General features: G+C 53.9%; 1 protein-coding gene across 1 annotated transcript; it reads left to right on the top strand.

Moving 5' to 3' along the window:
* The first annotated feature begins 260 nt into the window (after positions 1 to 260).
* Positions 261 to 10,001, top strand: LOC101557374 (transmembrane emp24 domain-containing protein 11-like). Its single transcript, XM_004617396.2, has 5 exons — positions 261 to 384; positions 3,882 to 3,982; positions 8,304 to 8,429; positions 9,287 to 9,433; positions 9,852 to 10,001. The coding sequence occupies exons 1-5, from the start codon at positions 261 to 263 to the stop codon at positions 9,999 to 10,001; spliced, it is 648 nt and encodes a 215-aa protein (XP_004617453.1).
* Positions 10,002 to 10,291: the final 290 nt, after the last annotated feature.

The following is a 10,291-nucleotide window of genomic DNA, read 5'->3' as shown; positions in this document are numbered from 1 at the left end:
ACAGCATCCTGAAGTCCTCCCTGCCCTCCTGCTGGTTTCCGTCTTCAGCATGTCCCATCTGTCCCTCCGTCCCACCTGTCTCTCTTCCCACAAGGTGGCCCTGGGCCACTCAGGAGGACTGAGCTACGTCATCTTTGTCCCTGCTGCACCTGCCCAGGGGCCCAGCTGCCACTTCCCACAGAAAGTAGTAGCAGACGGCAGTGACATTTCGTGTCCTTTTGTCAATCAGAGCGTGGCGGCAGCCCACAGCGGTGGCAGAAATGCAAGTCCAAATGTTTCTGCTCACAGTCTGGTTTTCTCTCACGGGCGCCTTTTACTTCCACATGGCAGAGCGAGAGGAGAAATGCATCATTGAGGACATCCCAAGCGATACACTGATCACAGGTAGGGTGTGGCCAGGGACAGGCAGGATGACCCCAGAGCACCCCTCCTCCTTGCTCTGGCGTGCGAAGCCAGTGAGGACAGACTGAGGGGTGTTGCAGAATGCAACCCAGAACCACAGCTACTTCTCCATCCCCAGGCTTTCTGGGGTCCCAGCGCACAGGCATTGTGGCTGAGTACTCCAGAGAGCAGTGGTTGGGAATTTGTGGGTTAGGGTGGGCTGTGGGGGGCAGTGCCCTGAACCCGGCTTTGGCCCTACTGCGCTGTGGGAAGGGTGCAGAACTTGGCTGCCCCAAGCTGCTTCCTCAGGTGTTCCCCAAGCTGAGTGACCTAGTCCCCAGACCGGGTCCTGTCCCGACTCCAACTCTGCTGCTGCTCCATGAACCCCAAACTTCATGCAGTGCAGCAGGACAGGGCTGGTGACACTCCAGGTGTCCTCTGCAGGAACCAAGCCTGAGTCCTCCTGCCTGGTGGCATTTAATCAAGGAATGTTCTAGATTGTGCTGCAGCAGGAGCTGTGGTGTGGGGATGGCGGAGGGGGGCGCGGAGGGGGAAGCACTCAGGAAGATGAAGGTTGAGGACCCATGGGGTGGGGGTGGGCCCACAGATACAGCGGCAACACCCACACAGAATCCTCGTCTGAGCAGCTCAGGCCAGCCCCACCATGCGTGTCTCTGCACCAGCCTGTGACTGGGAAGGACACAGGGACAGACAGGAATGACACCACCTTCCCACTGCCACCTGCTGGCAGCCTCTAGCCTGCCCACCCGTGACAAGACTGTGGTGTTGGCCTGTACCTACACACTCTTGGCTCAGTTTTCCTCTCACTCGGGTCTTACCCTCACATCAGCACACCACAGCAAGCATGCACCCCCAAACAGAGCCTAGCAACACCCAGCACCCTGGGTGACTCCTGCTGCTCATGGGCCCCCGTGGGCTTTGGGTCTGGGCAGAGCTGGGGTTGTGTGGGGCCCCCTGGGTGCCCAACCTCACGGCTCCCTGCAACAGCCATGCCTTTGCCAGAATGAGGTGGCAGGGCACTGATCACGGCAGAGGAAGCAGCTCAGAGGACAAGCACTCCAGGACATTCTCACCTCCAGATGTGCTCACTCCCAGGGAACTGTTCTCACCTCTAGGACATCTCCTAGACATGCTTGCCTCCAGGGTGTTCTCACCACCAGAACATGCTCATCTTCTGGACATGCTCACCTCCAGAGCACTATTCTCACCTCCAGGACACTTTTCTCACCTCCAGGATACTATTCTCACCTCGGGACATTATTCTCACCTCCATAACATTATTCTCACCTCAGGACACTCTTCTCTGCTCCAGAACATTATTCTCACCTCAGGACATTATTTTCACCTCCAGGACGTTTTTGCCTCCTGGATGTGCTCACCTCTCCACCCCTTTCAGATCATCAAGACTGAAAATTGGTAATATGCCACACACACACCTTTTGGGCACTCTGTGGAATGCCCCTTCCTTCAGCTCCGAAGTGGTGTGGGCCCGGACAGATTCTAGGGATGAGTTTAGTCAGTCAGCAGCTGCATGGAGAGTGGTCCAAGAACCTGGTGTCACAGGGCAAACTGAGCACTGGCGGGTCCTGGGTCTCCTTACCTGAGCTTCAACACCCCATTTGGGCTCTCAGAGCTGGGGATGGTGAGCCTGTGCTGCCCCCAGTATCATGCCAGCCTGCAGAGGTACCCACGCAGCCACAGAACTGTGGAGCTTGGTAGAGCCAGCTGAGGAAGGCCCGGGTCGGAAGGAAGGAGGCTGGCACTCGGGCAGCTGTGTGGGCCCCAGGGCCTCTGCCTGAGGGCAGAGGAAGGAGCTGGGCAAAGGCAACAGCAGACGGAAGATCATCATTCCAAGCCACAGACCACCCTCTCTGCTGGCTTTCCCTTTCAAAGATTCCAGTGGTTTCCAGATGCACAGAGTAGGGGAGGGGCCCAGAGCAGGATGCCAGGGGTGACAGCAGCCCCCTGGTCCCTGTGTCCCCAGAGGGTCTCCAGTCACAGAAGCGCCCCCTGCATAGCCGGGAGCATGACTTGGAAGAGGGAGAGGGTGAGTCTGAGTTTGGGAAGTGCAGGTTTCTCGGGGTGACTAAACTCCCGTGTGAGCCCTGGAGGTGCCAGACTGGCCCCTGCAGACCCACTCAGGTTCCAGGTGCTTCGGGCCAAAGTCCCTGGCGGGTGCCAGCTGTGACCCTTTCTGCGGTCCCCTTCCCCAACCCCTAAGCCTTTTCCTGTGTGCTGCTGGGCCCCTTTGCAGCAGCAGCCAGCGTTGACCAGCTGTGTCGCCCCTGCCCCCAACCTAGCATCAAGCATTCTCCCTGTGCCGGGTAAACCCCAGGGCCTGGCCCTGAGGCTGCAGAGCCCTGAGCATGCAGCTGACCCGGGTGCCTTCGTGGCCCCTGGAGGGCACCAGGAGACTGTCTGGCAGGAGCTGCGAGGCCTGGCTCCTGGCCAGCGCTCCATCTCTGCTTTGCTCCCACCCTCTGTGAAATCCTCGTTACAGTGGCATCTACCTGCTTAGGGCTGCTGCGAACACTCAGGTGACCCTGAATCGTGGTGTGTGGCACTGCATTCACACTGAATAAACAAAAACCATGGATCCTTGGGGAGTGCTCTCAGAGCAGTGCTGGGGACTTGGGGGGCCTCACAGTCTGGTACTTGAGCCCAGAGGTGCTGGGGTCACTGCAGGGCCAGGACTGGACCTGGGGCCTGATCACAGCTGCAGCTCCTTTGATTCTCTGTTTAGCGCCCCTGAGTCCAGGCACCCCTCAGCTCCGTGCCAGGCTGAGTGGCCGCTGAGTTGACGCGCGCTGACCTCACAGGGTGACAGTGCTGCTGGCTGGATCCATCCCACAGAGTGCCAGTGCGTGTGGAAGAGACTGGCTGGACTGCGCTGGCGGAGGTCCTCTACACTACGTTGGCCAGATGGCTGGGCCGTGGCAGGGGAAGGAACTCTGCACCCCCGCAGTCTGGGCTCAGCGCAGGGCTCAGACAGCTCCTGAACCAGCAGGGTGCGTGGACGCCCCCTGCAGGCACTGCGAGGCAGACCCCCGGCAGCCTTCGAAAGCTCCTGGGGTTGTGGGTGCAAGAGGGATACAGGTGGGAGCCGCCACACTTGCGGGGCACAGCTGCACAGGGAGGGCGTTCTGAAGGCAGGACACTGGGGTCTTGGCCCGACCCTGGCCCTGAAGTAGCCATGGGCCCAGGCCATTTCTCAGCGGGGCTCTTGACTGTGCGGCTCTGTGGAGGTGGTCAGTCCCCCTCTTTTCTGAAGAGGGATCTGAGGCGGGGTGAGATGACAGATGCGGGAGGGGCAAGAACTCCGCCCCTCTGGGTGCCTGTCATGTCACGCTTGCTCCTGACCGAGAGGGGCTGCTCAGACGCACCCGCTCTGCGGCGTGTGAGCAGAAGCAGGTGCCCAGCGCAGGCTGCGCAGGACCGTGCGCGGTTCCTCACGAGAAGCCTCTGCACATTCGAAACAGGCACCTTCAAGACTCAACAGTGGGACATGGGCAGACATGACTTTCTGGAATCTGCCCCTGGCCTGGGGATGTTTGTCACGGTCTCCACCTACAATGAAGAGGTAAGCCGCTCGCCCAGGCGCTGGAGCGGGGAAGGGGCCGTCTCCCTGCACACCTCGCAGCCACATACCCCACACTGGCCCTCTGGCCCCGCTGAGCCCCCCCGGGAGCTCACAGGGTGGGATCGGCAGGCAACCTTCCGGTCTGCCCACTCTCTCAGCCCTGGCTCCCGTCCACGTGCTCCCATGACTTGATCTGCCTTCCTTTTTGTGTTTGTGTGTGTTTGCTGGTTTTGGGGGCCACACCTGGTGGTGTGCAAGGGCTCCTCCTGGCTCTGTGCTCAGGACCATCCATGGGGCCGGGGATTCACCCCAGGGCAGTGCCTTGCTTCCCACTCTCTCTCTCTCCCCGGCCTGACCCGCATTCCTCGCTATCGCTGAGAGACACAGCCTGCAGGAAGGCACCGGTCTTAGGATGTCAGCAGTCCTGAAGGCAGTTGCCACAGATGCCCATGGGCATGACTCCCCTAGGATAGTCCCTATTTTGTCTGGGCAGTAACATGGCCACGGACCATAGGGTAAATTCAGGTCAGCATCACAACAGACCAAGTCTCCTCACGCACCTACTCTGCTCTCGATGCAGCCCCTGCCCCTGAGCATTCCTCATGGTAGGGGAGAGCTCCCACCTCTCCCAGCCTGGCCGGCATTGGGTGGGCTCGCCATGCCGGTCTCCTCATTCTGAGGTGTGCAGGTCAGCGTGGTGCGGACAATCTGCATCTCAATTCTGACTGCAGGGACATCTGCCTGGTGTTTGTCCACTGTGTGTCTGTGTGCAGCTTTGCCTGCTTCCAGGTGGCATGTTCTGGAGTGTGTACTCTCTTTCCGGGTATACACTTTTCCATCTCTTCTTACACTCTGGGTAAGTCTTGTGTGACAGATGCATTGACAGTGTGTCTGAGATGTGCCCAGCCTCATGCCCTCTAGGCTCTAAGCACAAAGCAGCCGTTTGCCCTGCCCATTCCCAGAGGCAGGCTAGTGACTTCCTGTGGAGGGTAGGGTCTATCTTCGTCCTGTTCTCTGCATGCAGGAGTCCTGTGGCCCCAGTGCCACACCAGGTCCTTCCTGAGTGGAAGAAGTTCTTCCCCAGCTTTGATACCTGGATGAAGTATTCCTGGGTTGAGATATATACTTTTGTAGTTATTGCTGGGCTACACCAGGCAGTGCTTAGGGCTTATTCCAGGTTCTGCATTCAGGAATCACTCTGAGTGGAGCTCAGGGGATCATATGTGGTGCCGGGGATCAGACCTGGTCAGACACGTGAAAGGCAAATGCCCAACATGCTGTACTATTGCTCCAGCACGAGATATATAATTCTTTGACATCTTTTCATGAATTTTTGGCTTTGATTGGTTAATGAGTTGTTGAGGATTTTTTGTGTCTGTGAATGATTTAGGGAGTCTTTTTCTTGATCTCTGGAAGAGATGGAAGTAACCTAGGTTACAAGTACAGCATCTCCCGGAAATCTTTGCTTATGGTTCACCAGGGAGCTCATGGGGTGCCTGAAGTGTCATTGACTTTGTCTCCTAACAGCTACAGGTCAGCTCAGAAAGGTTCTTCTGTGTGTTTGAACTGTATTCTTCAAGGGACTAGTGTTCTTCATGGAGCCCTCTAAGTGTGCCATACAGCTATTCACAATGCTCCCCCATGCCCGACTGACTGATGTCCTTCTCTTGGATCTGAGACATGATCCCAGGGTTGAGAGATAATACAGTGGGTAAGGCACTCGGTTTGCACATGGCTTACCCAGCTTTGATTCCTGGCACCATATATTCAAGTCAATTAAATTAAAAACCAGTAATTAAAAAATCAATAAAAATAAAAGCCAGAGGTTGGAGGATACTACAGCAAATAAAGTGCTTGCTTTGTATCTGGCTGACCTGGGTTTGACACCGGTATCTATGTGGTCCCTCAAGCCCCATGAGGAGTGAGCCCTGAGCGCAGAACCAGGAATAATAGCCCCTAAGCATCACCAAATGTGGCCTAAAAGCAAAACAAACAACAAGAAAAATCCAATCCCTTGAAAAGATCAATAAAATAAAACCTCTAGCTGGAATCATTTTTTGTTTGTCTGTTTTGGTTTCTGTTTCTTGGCCACAGCTGCTTATAAAGAAAACTTTATATATGCTTGTATACAAGAGGGTCACTCCTGCTCTGCGCTCAGGGATCACTCGTGGTGTGTTCAGGGCACCATACAGGGTACTGAGGATCAAACCCAGGCTGGTCATGTGCAAGGCAAGTGCTCTATTCACTGTATTATTGTTCTGGCCCCTTTTTCTTCCTAAGATAGAAACAGGTGATTTCCCCGCCTTTTCATTAATGCTGTAAAAGTCTGCCAAGTACTTTTTTTTTTGATGTTGTGTTTTCACTATTTTTACTTTATTTTTTTGGGGTCACACCCAGCAATGCTCAGGGGTTACTCCTGGCTTTGCACTCAGGAATTATTCCTGACAGTGCTTGGGGGACCATATGGGATGCCAGGGATCGAACCCGGGTCGGCCGCATGCAAGGCAAACGCCCTACCCGCTGTGCTATCGCTCCGGCCCCACTATTTTTACTTTAATTTGGTTAACAATGTTTTTTGGTTTTGGAATTAAAATCTACATAAGATAGGGCCAGAGTGAGAGTCTTCCTTCTCCTTTGAGGTTACTGTCGTGGGATGCAGAGTCCAGTCCTCCTGCTCTGTGTTCTTGTGGACTGCAAGTCAGAGCACACACTGATTCCCCTAGGTCCTCTGTTCCAGCTCTTTTATTAACAGGTGTCTATTTTTGTTCTGGGTCACACTCGGCAATGTTCAGGGGTTGCTTCTGGTTTTGCACTCAGGAATCACTCTCGATGGTGCTCAGGAGACCATATGGGATGCTGAGGACCAAACCAGGGTTAGGAGCATCTGCAAGCTCCCTCCTTGCGATACCACCGCTCCAGCTTCCACGAGCACTTATTTAACAGCTCATTTAGGCACAGCTCCACCAGCTGCAGCAGTCACAGAACAAACTCTGGACAGCAACCTGATTGCTGTGCCTCTTCTTCCCTTCTCACTCTGCACTCTACATCAGCTCTCTCTACAGCACTCAGCTTTCCTCCTCCCTTTCCTGTCCCACAGCCCGCACTGTTCTTTCTCGGACAGGAATTTTGCATGACTTCTCTGTCTCTGCAGAACACCTAGTGGTGCTCAGGGCACCCTCCTGGCTCCATGCTCAGGGATCACTCCTGGTGGGGCTCAGGGGATCATGCGGGGTGCTGGGGTTTGAACGCAGACTGGCTGTGTACAAGGTAAACGCCCCACCTGCAGTACTATTGCTCTGGTGCTGAAATCTCTTCTTTAGCTGTTAGAATGATTGGTGATGGGAATACACTTTCAGGCACTGCATTTCACAGAACATGAGAGCCAGGGTGCCGTGGCCCCTCTGGTGTATAGGTGGTGAGACAGCCTCATGCTCTGAAGCAACTTACCCCTCTTTGACGTTCCTGGCAGTTTACCACCCCCTCTGCCCCCAGAAAGACATTAAGCTTCCTCTAAATGCAAGTGTGTTCTAACCCAGGTCATCACCCAGGGGAGACTCACACATGTAACTTTCCTTGTGCATGTTTCGATACATCTTTCCACTGTTCATGTATGTGGTTAAACATTTCTCTCGGGACTGTTAGATGAACAGCAATTCACCAACAATGGTTGATCAGTCCAACTGTGTAGGGTGTTCCTCATACTACACCCAGCTTCTTTTAACCATTGCTAATATGTTCACCAGCAAGGGTTATTGTATGGTTTGAATTTCCTTGATTCCTTGGAAGGGTGAATATTTTTCATGAATATTGGCTGTCTCTGTTTCTTGGTTTGTTTTTCGGGTCACACCTGGCGATGCACAGAGGTTACTCCTGGCTGATGCACTCAGGAATTAACTCCTGGCGGTGCTCGGGGGACCATATATGATGTTGGCAATCGAACCTGGGTCGGCTGCATGCAAGGCAAACACCATACCCACTTTACTATCGCTCCAGCCCCCTGGCTATCTTTTTTTCTTTTTGAAGAAAAGCTGTTGAATTTTACTAGATTATGAGGGAGCTATTTATCTTTTAAAATGGCATGTAGAGGAGCTGGAGGGGTAGTACCACAGGTATGGCACTTGCCTTGCACATGGTCAACCTGAGTTGAATCCCAGAGTCCCATAGGATCCTCTGAGCACAGCGAGGAGTAACTCCTGTGTGTAGAGCCAGGAGTAACCCCTGAGCATTGCTGGTTGTGGCCCCCAAACCAAATCGAACCAAACCAAACCAAAATGGCAAATAGAGAACAGGAAGTGTAAACTGTGGCAATCCTTGGCTCTAGGTATTACTGTCCAAGTTATACAGCTCACAAGGAACTTTCCACTTCACTTCCCATTCGCCTGGGGAACACATCATTTGCTTAGAATCCAACTCCACAAGGCTTGTGTCATTTGGAGGGAGTAAGCTGGTGAGTATGTGCTGCCCATGTCAGTGGCATTGGGAGACACAATAGTGGCACCAACATTAGCGAAGTGACCATACGGCCCGAACTCTTGGTGGGGTTCCCAGGCAGCCTAAGCAGAGGCTGAAGGACAAAGCTCAAGCGTGAGGGAAGTCCTGTGGTCACTCAGGCTCGAAAGCAGCAGAAGGCTGAGGGGCTTAATGATGGAGTTCCAATCAATCAAACTGATGGGAGAATGTGGTCATCCTAGTTTTTAAGTGGATTTGCACTACAGATGCAGACACATAGTTCCAAGTAAGAAAGCTTTCCTGAGAGTAGTATGGGACCAGAGACATTTGCCCAAGTGTAGCCTCTAAAAGAGCTAGTAGGTGACCAGCAGGGGGAGCCCTGGGCCTAACATGGAACCCAGTGTGGACACCAGTGTGGCAGTGAGACAAGGGACAGAGGAAGGGAAAGGAGAAGGGGAAAGGGAGGACTGGGTAAGGAGGAGGGGAGGAGGCCCAAGTGACAGCACAGTGGGCAGGGCATTTGCTGCACATGAGGCCATGCGGGTTCTCTCCTGGCACCCACAGGTCCCCCAAGCCCTCCAGGAGTGATCCCTGAACACAGAGTCAGGAGGAAGCCCTCAGCACTGCTGGGTTTGGCTCCCAAACCAAAACAAACAGAAAAAAAACAGAAAGGGAGAAGGCAGCCAAGTGGGGAGAGGTAGAGGAGAGTAAGAAAGGGAGGAGATGAGGTAAGGGTAAGAAGGGAGGGGGAGGGGAGCATGAGAAGGGAGGGGAGGACAAGGAGGGAAGGGGGAGGGGAATGAGGGAGGGGGAGGTGCTATTTGTATGTTGTCTTCCTGCTCTGCGTCTGAACAGCGGGTCCACTTAGAGGTCCACGTTGGGGAGCATGACCTGGACACAGTCATCGCACAAGCAAAGGACAAGGTCAATGAAGTCAGCTTCAAGCTGGAGCATCTGATTGAGGAGATGGAGCAGATAGTCAGAGAGCAGAACTACCAGCGGGTAGGTCCCCACACTCCCCAGTGGTGCTGTATTGGGGGAGGGACTGAGCCAGGCGACAGGCTGAGGGAGCACACAGGCCGCTGCTCGTAGGCAGGGCTGGTGTGTCCCTGAGCAGGCTTGTTCCTGAGCTGGCCTGTCACCTTTGCTGATGCTCTTCCCCGGACAGACTCAGCCAGGTGAGCGAGGCGCCATGCCAATGTGCTTGTGGCAGTGACAAATAAACACACCAGGATCAAGGCACTGACCTCTGACCTCAAAAGCACACTTTTCTAAGGGGCCGCTGTGCCACGGCTTTGGCTGGCTACCCCTTCAGAAAACCAAAACTGCCACCCTGTCATCCTTCACAGCACACATGCACTTGCTGAGCCCTGAGCTGGGGGCTGAGCACGGTGGCCCACTCAGCCTTGTCTTGGCACAGGACCGTGAGGAAAGATTCCGGACGACCAGTGAAGACACAAACAGCAATGTCCTATGGTGGGCTTTTGCACAGACGCTGATCTTTATCGCAGTTGGAATTTTCCAAATGAAGCACCTAAGAGATTTTTTTATAGCCAAGAAGCTTGTTTAAGGTATTAATAAAGACAAATAACAACCTGCTGTTTGAGTATCTTAAAACACATTTGTAAGTAGGTATCTTCATGGTTGTTAAATTAATCCAATGGCCTTAAAGCACTGGTAAAATGTTCCTGTGACAATGCAGCTTCTGAACCGCATGGACTAAAGATATTCTAGTTAATATTGCAGCCCTGGGCTATATCGGCAGAATCCAATAGATAAAAGGTTAGTTATATGTGAAAAACTGAAGTTTCCTGACTACCACACTGAAAGCTTTCTTGTGATCAGATGGCTCGGGGCTAG

Source organism: Sorex araneus, chromosome 5 (genome assembly GCF_027595985.1).
Source record: "Sorex araneus isolate mSorAra2 chromosome 5, mSorAra2.pri, whole genome shotgun sequence".
NCBI lineage: Eukaryota > Metazoa > Chordata > Mammalia > Eulipotyphla > Soricidae > Sorex > Sorex araneus.
The sequence above is the reverse complement of the archived record's forward strand: the minus strand, read 5'-3'. Positions and strand labels throughout refer to the sequence as shown.